The sequence below is a fragment of the Vanellus vanellus genome, assembly GCF_965231255.1.
Source record: "Vanellus vanellus genome assembly, chromosome: 3".
In the NCBI taxonomy this organism is placed as follows: domain Eukaryota; kingdom Metazoa; phylum Chordata; class Aves; order Charadriiformes; family Charadriidae; genus Vanellus; species Vanellus vanellus.
In genome coordinates, this window is record NC_138907.1 from 27,810,687 (window position 1) to 27,826,442 (window position 15,756).

Sequence of the window (15,756 nt, forward strand, 5' to 3'; positions counted from 1 at the left end):
AGATCCACTTATTAAAAATTTTAAAGCATTACAGAACGTTTTAGTGTATTGGAGCATCATAGTTATCACAGATTAATTTGTGACATCTTTTTAGTATCTTCTTTTACTTTGTATTGTGTGAAGAAGAATGCTGTGTAAATAAACGATGAGAATCAAAAGATTGCACAGAGTCTACGTAAGTTTAATAAGTTGTGGGTTTGAGGTTTGTTTAATTTGTGCTTTTTAAGAGACTGCCAAGTTTTTGTTGTCTAATAGACCTTTATGCACTATTGGGGAAACAGGTGTGGCAAAATAATGCCAAGACCATTGAAGTTTCTAAGAAGCTATAGTGGAATGTATTGAGCACAGCTGCACTGGAAGGAAATGTATTTTCCTTAGTAGGAAACTATCAATTCATAATCAACAAATGTTCAAAAATAATATTCAGACTTGGGTATTGTCTTAAGATTTTGCTCATTTTGGTCTTAATTCTGCAGAAAAGATACACATTCCTACAGAAATAAGGGAGTGGCCAGTCCTTTACAAATAAATGGTGGAGATAGGTTCTGGTATAGCAAAGGAAGCCCAGGCTTGGGTTGTCTGCTTGGTGGAAAACTTTGTTAAACTAGAAGTTGATTATTTTTTTTTAAACTACATTGCTTTGAATTATATAAATTCAATGCTTGCTTTGAAGTGAGAAGAGTGACACTTACTACTGCATGCTGTTTAATGATGAAGTCCATACCTATGAACAAGTCATTTATACCCTTCAGAAGGCTGTCAACTGCACGCAGAAGGAAGCTATTGGTTTTGCAACAACAGTAGATAGAGATGTAAGTAAATGAATTGCTAGAACTTTTAATTATATTTACCCTAATATTTATTTTATATGACTGCACTGACTTTAGTTTGTTTTCCCAAAGAGTGTGGTTACTGTGATTGAGCCCTGTGTGTCAGGCCACCCTAAAATGTCTTAAGTCATTGGTCAATCCAAAGCAGACCTAATATTGAATATATGTTTCGGTGTAACTGGATTCCAGTAAGTCTTGTCAGTGTAGATAGCAGGTGTCTCTCGCTCCTCTATCAAGGACAGGCAGCAGCTTTTTTTCATCCCTTACTGTTCGTCAGGGAGCTGACATTGAAAGAGCCCCTCTACATGCTCCAAGCATGGGAAACAGTATTCAGAGTAACACCAGTCAACTATGAGGGATAAAATCCGTAATTGCCTGCTTTTGTTCCAGTGCTTACGGAGCTATTTGTGTTTTTTTAAAAAAAATAATTTTCTTTTTCATAATTGTCAGATGATAATGGCAGGAAAAGCACTTCATACAGCATTTATAAAGAACAATGAGTTCAGAATCACTACATGTTGAATATAATTTCAACTAATATGTTGGTCTCAGAAGCACTGTGTCGGCTGTGTTTGTAGTCTGGCTTGTGTGCGTTTTTTTAAGAAGGGGACACTTTCTAGGGACAACTGCAGCTTGTTATTTGTACCATGAGCCTGTAAGCAGTTGCTGTGGAAATGAGTGTAATTTTGTATTGTTTTGTTGGCTAGTGCCTTTTTTTGGGGGTGGGGAGGAAGCCTCTTCCAAAATGGCAATGAGTGTCATTTTGGGTTGTTAAAGTACTTCAAGAAGGTCAGTGGAAAAGGCAATATAACCACTTTATATTACTTAACACTGAACTAGATTTTGGTTTTGTATTATCACTACTCTGTTTTTATAATATCACTAACCAAAAGATTCCCATCTGATCCCTGAATGTGTGCTGACTTGAGCACACGCTGTGTATTGTAGGATGCACTTTGGAGATTTTTCCCTATGGTTGATCCCTGTCCTACTTCTAAATACGTTGCACGAATGCATATAAATGTGTGCATATGTGTATTGTATATAAAAGAAATAAGAAGGTTATGCCTGAAACAATAATTTGACATCAGACCAGATCTAAAAGCTATTCTGTCTATAATACACTATAAATTGAATCAGCTGTCTATTTGAATGTATGTATTGTCAGTATAGAAAGACTGGAAACCTAGTTTGAAATAAAACAAGTGCCTTAGTTGTATGTTTAAAAGACGAATTACCTTTCATACCTACTTTTAAAAAGGCATTAAAATGTCTGAAATATCTTTAAATTGTACCAAAACTAATGATTGATGCATTAGTACTAAAGATAAGTTTACAGTATTTTAAAGAAAAGTGTGTGATGGTTACATCTTAAAAACAATATTATACACAGAAAATTTAGTATGACAGGTAACTGCATACATGATACAATTTTATTTTCTTTTAAAAAAGTACAGGGTTCCTTTTGGAAAACAAGTGTGTAACTGTCTCCAGTACTTTAAAAAAAAAAAAAAATAGCAAGAAAGAAAGAGTCGCTAATGTACATCTGAAACTTTTACTTTATCTTTTATACTAATGTAAAAAACAGCATTTAAAGTTCTTGTTTAGAAGCCGCTGGTAATGTTACTTCTTTACAAATTTAAAGGGACGTAGGTCTGTTCGATATGGAGACTTTCAGTACTGCGATCAAGCAAAATCAGTAATAGTGGTAAGTAACATTATCTACTTATTTGCCTCATCTTAAGCAAAAAGAGGCTTTGCTACACAGGTATATGATATTGTTGCCATAATGGCTCTTTATGTTTTAGTAATTCAAGTTGTTGGGCATGTGATAGACAGAGCACACAGTAGAGGTATCAAAATACAGGTTTATGCTCCTTTTTTATTTTTGTTTCGTTTTTTCAATTATGATATACTTTACACCCAAAATAATTTCTTAAAAAGAATTTCTGAGACCACTTTTCCCTTCAGAAAACAGAGTTTGATCAGGAACTTCAAATGTAATCTTTTAGAATTGCATACTTAAACTATTTTAGTTTATCCCTTATAGCATGAAGTTGTTTGCATCTTTCACAGCCACAACTATGGAAATTGTTACTAAATAAATCCAAGTGTGAAACTACAAATACACTTTCATTTTGTGTGTCTGTATTTATATGAGTGTATATATATTCATGATATCTATATATACTGCAAGGTTCTTCCAAGTAAGAATATGGGAATAATATTTTCTATTTAGTTTTTAACCGCTGCAGTGCAGTACTTAATCACATGAAGTAAATAGTTCATGCATAGTAGTGCTACCACTGAAAAACAAATACTGCAACTAGAGTTACTGGCCTTAAACTATTTAAGGTATTTTGAAAACATTAACATATCTTTAAGGATAAAGTTGTGCAGTATTTTTATCTTGCCACCTATGCAGTCAAAGAACAGACGGCTTTTATGTGTAATGTCTAACTATCAAGGTTTCTAACCTGGGGATGAGGGGAAATTCTTTCTTTCTTGTTTTAACTCTGGGTGGTTAATTTGTATTTTTGAAAATGGTTCATGGACAATCAGTTTCTTTCCTTGGTGGGCTGCTGTGTGACTTGCATATCGTGTTGTGAGGAACAAACGTGCATGACTGTCTTAGTTTGTGCATGGGACTGCTTATCAGTAAAATGCAGCAGATCAGTGTGTACCTTGATAAGAGGCCAAGAGTGGAAAATGTATTGGCCTAAATATGTTAATATTGTGTAATAAGGTCCTCCAAATATTAATAGGGTAAACAAAGTTCAGACTTTTTTGGCTTTGTTTCTTCCCTATGTAGGTGTTAGTAATTAGAATATTTATTATTATTATAAATCATTGAAATTAATCATAGGAATGCTGTGGTTTTGTACAGAAATATACACTAGTCCTCACTTAAATATGCATTACTTCCTTTTTCCTTTTCTTTTTAAGAGAAATACCAGTCGTCAGACAAAGCCGTTGAAAGTACAAGTTATGCACTCATCTATTGTTGCCCATCAGAGCTTTGGTCTGAAGCTCCTAACTTGGCTTGGCAGTGTTATTGGATATTCAGGTGGGCAAACTTGAACTTTTTTGAGATAAGTTAGAGAGTATTTGTGAGGCAAGCTGAATTCCTGAAGCAATGTTGTCTACTTATTTCAGATATGTAATATATAAAGCAAAACTATTAATAACTTGTCAAATTTCATTCTGTTTTCTCTTATTGGAGTGCTGTTCTGAGTTCTAACTTCCATGTGAAAGCTCTACCTGTCTTCTCAAATACTGTTTTCTGTTTAGTTGCTGTTGAACAGAAGCTGAGAGTTGCTGTCAAATGCTGTATGCCAACAAGCTATTTTTCAGTCCCTAGTTCTTTTTAAATGAATGCAGTAAGCTGAAAATAACCTGTCTGATTAGATAAAACAAAATTATTCAGAAGTAATTTGATGAATGATGATGAAAGTGATTGCTTCAGATTTTTTGTTAAGTAGAACAATAGAGAAAATGCAAGGATGTGTGGAGGTTTTTGGGTAAGTATAGAAGCCAACAGGGTAAGTATAGAAGCCAACAAAGTATTAATCAGATATTTAGAAAGAGGTTTCTTCAAAGAAATCAAGATGCACAGTATCATTTTTATGGGAAGGCTCTGTTGCTGTTTTGACTTGATTCTTCCTTTGTCCTGTTGAATCATAAGGTTGTGAAAACGTGGAGCATAAGGGGAAATAAAAGCAAAATGTGTCAAACTGCTGATATGTAGAAATGTAGATACAGTCCCAAATGTACATTGTGTTCTCTGTATCTGTAAACGTTAACAAGAATTATTAGCAAAGCACACTCAGCTGTAATATTGCATATATGTTCTGCATAGTTGCAAGGTTTCTTCGGATTATATGTTTTATTAGACTGATAGTTAAAAAATTAGCCAAGATTTCAGGCACAGGGTCTCTATGTCATGTTATCTTTTTTGAAAGATAAGTAGTTTATGTTTGTATAAGTTAATTTTTAAAGATACGTAGATCATGCTTTGGAAAAGTTATGGTAATAGTTTGTTCAACTATTTAATTTGCTAGTGTTGCTGGCAAATAATAGATATTAATAGAAAGGAGAGACATGAAGATATTTAATTTCTGAGATAAATTTTCCTTTCAGTGTAATGTGTAGGCAGGCACTGTCTTTCTCACTTTCCTAAAGCCCTGTTTTGTGCCATGTCATTTGTGCCAGGTGCCAGAGTCACTAATTCTCAGCACTAAATTACAGTTGCAAAAAAGTAACTTGAATATGTTAATGGATTATCAAATTACAGATGAAAGCATTGAATTTATAGTTTGATTTGTAGGTGTGGTATTTCTGAAATTCTGCAGAGATCACTTCATTAAATGCAGTGTCCGTTATGATTCGGAAGGGGAAAAGTAATGTTTGATGGTCAGCAGTATGCATACGTTTTGTCTGTGACCTACATGCTCAGCTACTTCAAATGCCTTACACACCGTGGCATTCAGTCTTGCAATGTACTCTGGGGTCTGGTTTTGTGAAATGCACTCTTGAAAAAGTTGGTTTCCCTTAGCTTTTTAACAAACTCTTGTGGCTTAACCCCAGCTGGCAACAAGGACCAACACAGCCATTCACTCTCTTCCTCCCCCCTACCCTCTCCAATAGGGTGGGGAGAAGATGGAGAAAAAAGGAAAAAAAAACCTTATGGGTTGAGATAAAAACAGTTTAATAGAACAGTAATGGAAGAGGAAATAATAATCATAATGATAGAAGAATATACAAAATTGTGATTCAATACAATTGCTCACAACCCGATGATCAGTTGCTCAGCCCATCCTGAGCAGTGATTCCTGCTCCCCAGCCAGCTCCCATTGATATACTGAGCATGATGTCTATGGTATGGAATATCCCTTTGGCCAGCTTGTCCTGTCGATGCTCCCTCTCAGCTTCTATGGGAAATTGAAAAAATCCTTGACTTACTGTAAACATAACTTAGCAACAACTAAAACAATGTGTGTTATCAGCATTTTTCTCATACTAAATCCAAAACACAGCAGCTACTAGGAAGAAAATGAACTCTATTCCAGCTGAAACCAGGACACAAACACACCCAGACATCTAGTTTCTGCTCAATCAGCAGAATCAAGCAGCCTGCTACTGTTAGTCTGTAACACAGGGTGATAGAATTGCACTGCTCAGGTGGTTATGCTTAAATGTCCCTGACCAAAGGGTGACTAGAAGGTGGAGGGGTCTTCTACTGTGCCACAAAGTTAAGTTGGATGGTTGCTGTGAAATGAGCGTCAAGCTCTTGTCTGTAGTTTCCCTTAATTTGTTACCTTTAGTAACAGTAGTTGGAATAGAACTCTGCAAGGCAAAACAAAACAAAAACGCAAAAAAACCCCAAATAAGTCATGTAGTTGTTTTAGTGAATATGCATTACCTGCACTGCAAAGATAGTTTGAACATTGTTAATATGAGCATGTCTGTGTTGTGTTCTGTTGCAGGTGCAGGCTTGTCTGCAAGCATGTAATAACTTACATGTTCATATAATAACAATTATTACTGTTTTCCATTAGAAAAAATATGTAGAGAAGCTTTAAAATAATAGCAGCTAGTAAGTGTAAACAGAAACATTCATATAGGAGTATACGAGTCATTTCATATATGAATTATACTTTTCTTTTGATAGGACTCTAAACAGGAAAAATACTACCTAGAAAATTAGCCTGCTGTATATTTGTTTCTTGTATTAGTAAGCCAGCAGCGCATTTAAGAAAGCACATTTTTATTTGATAGCTTTGAAACAAATCATTGGGTTTGTAGCATTTTTCACAAGGTTCCTAATGTTCCATAGGGCTAGCGTGAAACTTGCAAGTAGAAAATATTTGTGTTTCTATCAGCAAAATAGGAGCAGTGCTATTCAGTTAGTCAAGGAAAAGAGGGCCCTATGGCTTCTACTGTGTCTTATGAAAATTCCAGTATGTCAAAATAATGTATAATTTATGTTTAAGCTATAACTAACTTATATAATTTCTCTTCATTAAGATGGTCTTCGTCGAATATTGTGTCAGGTTGGTTTACAGGAGGGGCCAGATGGTGAAAATTCTTCTCTTGTGGATAAGTTGATGCTGTATGATTCTAAACTGTGGAAAGGTGAGTTTTCTCAAGTCTCTGGAAAATACTAAAGAATGCTATTCAAAAAAAAGTTTTCCCTTTACCATATCTGCTAATGTTGATTATTTTTACTGTGGTGTATTATAGATAGAATTGCCTGATTTGTTATAATCTGTCCCTTTGTGATGCACTCCAAATATATTGAAGACAAGAACATAAGGAGACCATTTGGAAGTGGGGTTGGTTTTAGATCTAATTTCTCAAAATAGTCTGAAATGAAGGCTGACTTGAATATGCGGATGCCAGTGATAGTTAAGGGAAATTGAGTAAACAACAGAGTGATTTGGGGTTTGTCTGCTTTGTAGGGTCTCAGCATCTATATCATATCTGCCAAAATGCCTCTCTTTCAGGTATAGGCCAGAGGTTTTCTGCTTTGACTTGTGTTTGTGTTCATGAGGTACTCTTAAATCTTCTGAGAATGCTCAGTGAAAACTACTGTTCTGTTATTTTAGAGCCCTTAAAATTTTAAAGCCCAGTAGGTATAGTGGGGTTGGCTAGAAAGTTGTAATTTTGAGGAAGTGGAGGTAGTTAGTTTCTTCTCCCTCATAGATTCTGTGTCTGATTTGATATCCTGAAAGGGCATGTAAGGCCAGGTGTAAGAAAGAGAAGCACAAGGAGAATGCAGAGAATGATGCAATCTGTATGTCCTTTCCTTATTTAAACAAGAATATAGGAACTTGAAAATTGCTGCCTTCCCCCCAGTATCTCTTGTTCTTCAGTTCTGAGGTGCAGATATCCTAGAGAGTAGTAACATCTCTTTGTGGTCTGTCTTTGGAGCAGCAATAAAAGAATAACAAGTAAGGTGAAAAGTGGATGTAGTATGGAGAAAATGATTCTTTTAGGTTTTGTTTATCTAATGCCTTTATCTTGTGTGAATGAATTCCTGGCACTCAGATTTTTAATTTTTTTTTCCCCCTTGAAAATGTTGTGATCTGAAAGGTACTGCGTTTGTGAACCGTTACAACATTTTAAATACAGGTTTTGTTAGGATAAGGTCTTCCCTGTAAGCAAGGAGTAACGTTTGCATTTCTATTTCAATATAGATATTTCTCTACTTTTTCATGTGCTCCATAGTTACTCTACATTAAGAAAATAGCATAATGGCTTTTGATTTAAAAGTGACCTACAGAAAGAAATGGTACATACCTGCATATATTTCCAAGCTACATACAGTCAATTCTCATTTGTATTGATAATATTTTCTAGGATGCTGCTCACACAGACTAGACATTCAGAGATAGCTAAGCTGTTTATTTTGCAGAGTTGTTCACAACTAGCAGAATTTATTGCAGTTCCCAGGACTTCTTATAACACCATGCTCTTTTTTTCCCTGGGCTATCCAAATCCTCTGTTTATCCTGAGGAGGAATAGAGTTCCATTCTTGTTTGCCTGACTTGCCTTATATTTGAAGGTTCTTCTTTTGAAGAACCTTCAAATTTGAAGCAGCTTCTGCTCTGAAATGCATGCTTACCTCATTCTGTAAAAATTTACTTTTCTAAATGTTTCCATAATATGTTGATAGAAAATAGTGACATGCAATATGTCATTAATTTTTCTTGACAGGAGCTAGAAATGTGTATCACCAGTTATTCATGAGCAGTCTACTTATGGATTTGAAATACAAGAAACTTTTCGCTATCCGCTTTGCAAGAGTAAGTATCTTTCTTAGAAAGAGCCATTAGATGCTTAAACTGTCTAGCCGAGAGAGTTTAGTTAGCATACAGTGCTTCAAATGAACTGTTGTCTAGAATTTTCTTCCTTTTTTTGGAAGTGAAAAGTTGAAATGTAATGCTGACTACCTTATTTCTGTCTTCTAAATATTAGTTATAATAGCATCTCATCTCCTGGGAAGAAAATGGGTTTTCCAGGCTCCCCAGAACTAAAGCAGTTCAGATGTTTTTGTCTTCACCATCAACTATGCAGGCTATCACTTCTTAAGAGCTAATTGCTTCTCATTGTTGAAGTGTAAGCTGTTACAGCAGTACTCAAATAGTGCTGAAATTCAGTTATGCTGATTAGTATTTCTGCAGTAACTAATATTTGAAATGCTTTAAATCAGCACTGCAAAATTCTGCTCACTCAGCTGAAGACTAACTTGTTTGAATAGAAAATAGGATATTAGCCTTTGTTGTGAAATGAGAGTGAATAGATCTTATGTGTGAGCAGATTAAGTTGTCGTGTTCTTTGTACAAAATACCTATCTCATAATCCATAAGAGCTACTCTTCCCTTTATCATGGCATTAAAGTTTCCCAGAGCAAACATTTAAATTAAAAAATCAGGTCAGTGTGGATTAGAGGTGAATTTCCCCTTGTTGTTTAGAATTACCGGCAGTTGCAGAGAGATTATATGGAGGATGATCACGAACGGGCAGTATCGGTGGCTGCTCTGTCTGTCCAACTCTTCACTGTACCTACTCTGGTGAGTAGTGCCTGTCTTTCTTTTAAAAACTGATAGTTGGCACTCCTTGCCTTTTTTTGCCTCCTTTTTAATAGAACTATGAGCGATTGCAGAGTGATTTTATGAAAGATGACCACGACAGAGAGTTCTCAATTGCTGACCTCTCGATACAGATATTCACAGTGCCTTCTCTTGTAAGTACTAAAAGACCAAAAAAGGAAATCTTTATTTGTTAAAAGCCACTCAAGGTTCTTGAATCAAGACTGCAGATTTCTTTTAACGTTACTGTGGAAATGCAGGGCGCGGGCGCTGCCGCTGCAGAGCTGTCAGACTGTTTACAGACATTGCTATGTGTTTAGAAGTTAATGCGTTCAGCATTGCAAAGTTTGAGTCCCCAGAGTGGGCTGGGTACTTTTGGTTTTTCTTTTTACACTTTTCTTTTACTTATTTTAGAAAGGTACTTACAGTTTTGTTTAGAAACACACACAACACCTTTAAATTAAATTCTTCATGGTACTGAGCCACAGTTACTGTTTGTAGAAATCTACGTTATGGTTTGCGTATCACAGTTTCAGAGCCTACCATTCGGGTGCAGTTTTGTAAATGATCCACTTTATGTTAATTTTCCAATCAACACAAGTGCAAGCAAAAATTGTCTCATAATGTTTCCTGCTTCCTCTGGTACTTCTAGACTTGGACAACACCTTCTTTCAGGTTTCCAGGTAATTTTTGTTATGGTGCTTCAGGCACTGTTACTTCTCCCAGCTCACTGTCTCTGCTGGTCTTTCACCAGCTTATGCTTGTTTGGGAAGTGTCTTTTTTTGCTCCAGTGTCCAAATAAGTCTGTCTCTGCTTGTATTATGAGCTAGACAAATAAAATTTTGGAGCTGTACTGGAAATAAAAGTCTGATTTTCAGAGCGAGAATTGTTTAAAAAAGGAATGCTTCTGAATCTTTCCATATTTAATCAGCTTAACTGAGCTCTAAAATTCAATAGTAGCATGACAGTTATAATACTGAAAAAAGTTGGTTTTGAGTTTCCTAGGGGTGGATGTTATTCATGAGAATTCAACAGGACCTCAGGGTTTTGTTCCCATGATTCAGGGCAACATTGTGTTACCTCTTTTAATGTGGATGCTGTTAATAAGAATGTTGCCAATATTTAGACTTACGGTTAGACTTAACCAACCAGTATTATTTAAATGGTTATGGTATTATTTTTTCCTTTGGCAGATGGGGTGGTGGAATATGTGTATTAAAACATTTCTTTTTAAAAGGAATTTCAAACATTTCCTTAGAGAATAATTGCAGTGTCCCTTTTACATATTTTCTATTTTCAACAGCATGCAAAAAAAGTAAAGCAAATTTTTTTGACTGTTCTGTCGAAGGATAGAATAGACTGATGAGGTGAAAGTAATTATGATAAACTCCTACCATATGCATTAAGAATTATTTTTTATATACTTAGAGCCATTCATTCTAAATTGAATTAATCAGCTGAAGAATATAAAACCACCCCACTGCCAGCCAGTAATGTTTTCAGACTGATCTTAGTAATTAAAGAGTTTGAGCTCTCAAGTAACTGAGATTTTTTGGTTTGAGGGAAGATGTGTGGTTGTGTTGGTGGTGATTTTTTGGGGGAAAATGGTACCCATTAGACGCACCACCACCCCTCCCCCGGCAGTAGCATTTTAGAAACTGTGTTTTGGAGTATCATTAGCAACCCATAAGCGAGCCCGTAAGCTCTAGTCAACAACCACAGTGTCGTTAAGGTAGATCAGAGTGGCTGATCTTGAATCTACCAGCCACATTATAAAATCCTCATGGGATCTGAGAACTGCAAGACTCATCCCATTCGCTTTGGAGAACCACCAAAATAGGGGAGTTTAGAAGAGTCAAGTAGGAGATGGCTGTAACTACCTAGTGCCCCGTACTCCGTTGTGGTGTTGGGTTATGTCAGGTTGGGTGTGGAATACAATCTTCATTGGATTTTGTGATGCCTGTTGATTTGTTTCCTGCAACACATGGATATATGCAGTAGCCCTTGAGCGGAATCATAAGTCATTTCACATAATTTCCATGTGGAAATTGCACTATATAGTTCCTTAGCAGTTCAGAAGACGTGCTGTTCACCACAGGGCTTGACAGTTTGTAAACAGAAAACAGAAGAGCTGTCACTCCCCTAAATGGGTCAGACTTAAATTATATGAGAGGAGACAACACATACTTAAAGGGACGTACAAGTTAATTATCATACACATATTAACATATGTATTGTGTCATAATTATGTAGGTTAGCAGGAGCCTAACCATAGTCAAACTTCTGTACAGAAGGGATCTGAAGAAAGAGATCTGGATTATGATAATTTCTGGCTAGGTTACTTTTTTCTTTGTGAATGTTTGGAAGATGGGCTTTCAATATGTTCTTTTGTGTTAATTATTGATGTAACTATTTTGGATAAAAGTTCGTGTATTTTGTAAACTGCATGGTGCAGTAGGAAACTCTTGTTAGCTGTGTCTGTTAATTACAGCAAATTTCAATGTACTTTGGCATAGGCTCGAATGCTAATAACAGAAGAAAATCTCATGACCACTATCATCAAAACTTTTATGGACCACTTAAGGCACCGTGACGTCCAAGGCAGGTTTCAGTTTGAACGTTACACTGCTCTGCAGGCTTTCAAATTCAGGCGTGTTCAGAGCCTTATTTTGGATCTCAAGTAAGTATATTAACTGTGTGCTAATTTGATTGATTGAGGAGGAAAAAAAATATAAAATTAACACTTGCATCTTTCTAATGTACCCAGGTATGTGTTGATAAGTAAGCCAACTGAGTGGTCAGATGACTTAAGGCACAAGTTCCTAGAGGGTTTTGATGCCTTCTTAGAATTACTCAAATGTATGCAGGTATGTAAATCTGTGAATTACAAAGCTTTGCAAAATTAAAGCAGGAAGTTAGCTATCAGGATATAAAAATGGAAGAAATTTAATGTACTCTCAATTTTATAACTGCAGTGCAGTATAACACTTGGACTCATCATGTTTTCCCGAAACGTAACATCTCACCTAACTTTTTCAAATTTAGTTTATTGTAGAGGGCAATAAAAAGGAAGAGCGGTTCAAAAAGAAAAGTGTCATTTTGAGCATATTTAGCAGTTGTAGAGGTAGACAAGACACAATTGCGTGAGTGAAATTTGGTTCATCTTAACCAACTTTCCCTCATAGCAAGAGCTCCAGTTGTACTTCAGTGTCAGCAGAGTTACTCCCTGTATTGAGGAATGTGTAGTTCCTGACATACAAATAGACCTCTTCACTGTACTTTTTTTTCTTCTCAGCCCTTTCATATGCTGTCTTACCTTAAGAGGAGTACTTTAATAGCAGTGTAGCTTTTATAATGGCAAATTGACTGTATGATCAGTAACGCAAAGTCAGAATCAGTCCCATTTTTCAGTACTTCAGTAGCATGCATTTCTCAGTACTTAGCTTTCCTTAGTCTGTTTATGATAGTCTCTTAAATATATTGTAATCCTCATGCCATGCTGTGTTTTTTTCTTATGCCAAGAGCTGATTAGGTACTGCAGTAACCAGTCTTTAGTTAGTACTTAACTGCATTTAATAGCACATCCCTAGAAAATACATTCAAAACCCAAAATGTGTGTGTAAGATAATGTATGTATGTGAATGTTGTTGTACTGCTCATAATACTGAAATCTCTGTAGGTGTTAGTAATAAATAGAGCTCATATGCAAAACCCTTCCTGTCCCAGTATTCTTCTTTTCCATTTCCTTTTTCATTTTGTTGTTATTATTTTGATGTGTATAATTCCTTTTCAGATGGTCCCAAGCTTCTTTTTTTCCTGTTGTAGGAACAATGTATTTATAAGGACAGATAACCACTGTCTCACACTTATGCTAATGTTGTCAATGTGTTTCAGTGGTATATTGTTGAAATTTGTAATTCTTTTTTTTTTTTTTTTTCCTTTCCCCTAGGGTATGGATCCAATAACTCGTCAAGTAGGACAACACATAGAAATGGAACCAGAATGGGAAGCAGCATTTACATTGCAGATGAAATTAACACTTGTTATTTCAATGATGCAGGACTGGTGTGCATTAGATGTAAGTTTCTTCTAAATTGTTTTTCTATGTGAATATGTGAGGAATATGTGTAACAATTGAGCTAAACACATAATTCCACCATAAGCCAAGATTTTCTCTGAGCAGGTGCAAATCTTTGCTGTATTTAAACATATCTTTTATGGCTTGAACTGACCAATTTATAAGAATGTAGTTAAGACTTTTTATAAAATATTGCAGAGGGAGTTCAATCACACATCTGAAAGTTGTGATCATCACAACACTATCGGGTTATAATTTTCAGAGAAGAGGGAATAGAGGAATAGCCCCTGAATCTACCAAATGCTGCCTGATTGTAAATCAGGTTTCTACTCCATAAGTGTTTCAAGTTTTAGGAGTACAGAACTTCAGCATGGTAAAATATGGCTGTGGAACAAGTGATCCTAGACTATTTGAACATTCAAGCTGGCTTGAATCTGTCATTGTTAGTTAATGTGCAGGTTTTACTAGCCTAGCATGATCATTGCTCAGAAAGTTTCCATAATATCAGTTACCAAAAAGAAAACCCAACTAGTGTGTTTTTTTTTTTTCTAATCGGACATACTGGTATGAGTTTTGCAATCTATGCCACCCTTGATTCAGCACCTTTTGTTGGATTCCTTATCTTAAATTTGCAGCCCTGTTAATAAAGGTAAAAACCCCAAACCCATCAGACTGTGTTAATGTTGGCTGTATTATTTTGTAGATCTGTTTTTCCCATAATCTCTGTAAACTGCGATCTTTCTTTTAGGAAAAAGTGTTAATTGAAGCTTACAAGAAATGCCTGACTGTGTTGATGCAGTGTCATAGTGGTTTTACTGATGGAGAACAGCCTATTGTTCTCAATATGTGTGGACATTCAGTCGAGACCATCAGATACTGTGTTTCTCAGGAAAAAGTTAGCATTCATCTCCCAGTTTCTCGTTTACTTGCAGGTATGACCTATTTTAAAAATATTTCAGGAAATGAAAAATATTGCATAAATATGATTTGTATTTGTGTGTACGTAAGGAAATACACAACAGTTGCTTAAAGCCTGAATAGGATGTGTCTTGGCCATTTTCTAGCTGTTTGATAGCCTCTAGGCTAAATATTCCCAGGCATTGGAGAAGTTATCGTTCCGGGCCTGGGGGAGATTGTCTCATGCCTCTGGATTTGTCAGTGGGATGTGTTGTAGGCAGTTATTGCTGCTTTTGGCACTTGAGTGATGCAAAAGAAACGCAACAAAATATGGGCTGTAGTTGACTGTTTTGGAACATGTTTAGCTGTCAGATTGAATAGCCTAATCAACATTCTGTTAGAGAACAGATTTATCAAACAGATGTGTCACCAGAAAATTAAGCTATGTCTTTCTCTTTGTATTGTGCCTATCTTGTTCAACAGTTGTGTTGAAAAAAGGCTGATGAATTTTAGTTTACAGAATCAGAAAATTATATGATAAAAATAAATTCACAGGTAACGAATGACTGACTAAGCAGCTGAGCTGACTATGCCGCTCAAAGTCAAATAACTTTGAATGCTTGAATGCTTACACAAGCCTCTTGTAGCTTTAAAACAGCAAAACAGAAAACCCCTATGTATTTTGTAGGGCCCTCATTTAGTTCCTGAGCTCTTTTATAAATCTCTAAGGACTGATAGAAAGGGTGAGGTATCTGTTGTTGATAATGTGTCCTGATAGACCAAGGACTCTTGACTGTCGCTGAGGGGACGTGACAGAGTCAGAAGAAAGGCAAAAATCTCACTTGTACTGCAAGTTTTATACAGATACAAGGGGAAAACTTTAAATCTCCTAAGATGTACACTTTTTTTTTCTTCAGGAAATAGCTGTGTAGCTCCAGGGTGATAAATCTGCAGACTTATTTGTAGCTTTGTCCAGAAAATGGTTCGATAGTAAATTAGATGACCTATTTTGTCCTATTCGAATTATATAAAATATTGTGTGTAATATCATGTATGTATTTGTTTCATGTATTTATGTAGGCTTGCATGTTTTGCTGAGTAAAACTGAAGTGGCATATAAGTTTCCAGAGCTGCTGCCCCTGGTATGTAATTAAATGTAGCATATTCATTAAATATAATTAAGGCTGAACGCGAAGTTGGTCATGTAAGTGTAGGATATTATTAAATAAAACAAAGGACTTTTTTGCTATGAATTCTGTTCAGAGAGACTATCTTCAGTAGATAAAATTACCTCTTAAAAGATTAATATCTAGATATTCATGACTAGAGCATTAGCAATCAGTACTGCTCTCTTAAA

At 35.8% G+C, this 15,756-nt stretch overlaps 1 protein-coding gene across 1 annotated transcript in view; it reads left to right on the forward strand.

The window, feature by feature from the left end:
* The window catches only part of UBR2 (ubiquitin protein ligase E3 component n-recognin 2), a 61,002-nt gene that overhangs the window by 12,326 nt on the left and 32,920 nt on the right, over positions 1-15,756 (forward strand). Inside the window, exons 6-16 of the mRNA XM_082480588.1 lie at positions 674-812; positions 2,476-2,538; positions 3,777-3,897; positions 6,858-6,965; positions 8,550-8,638; positions 9,481-9,579; positions 11,941-12,104; positions 12,192-12,291; positions 13,374-13,502; positions 14,251-14,434; positions 15,480-15,541. Coding sequence (XP_082336714.1) covers positions 674-812; positions 2,476-2,538; positions 3,777-3,897; positions 6,858-6,965; positions 8,550-8,638; positions 9,481-9,579; positions 11,941-12,104; positions 12,192-12,291; positions 13,374-13,502; positions 14,251-14,434; positions 15,480-15,541 — 1,258 coding nt within the window. The remainder of the gene's footprint in view (positions 1-673; positions 813-2,475; positions 2,539-3,776; positions 3,898-6,857; positions 6,966-8,549; positions 8,639-9,480; positions 9,580-11,940; positions 12,105-12,191; positions 12,292-13,373; positions 13,503-14,250; positions 14,435-15,479; positions 15,542-15,756) is intronic.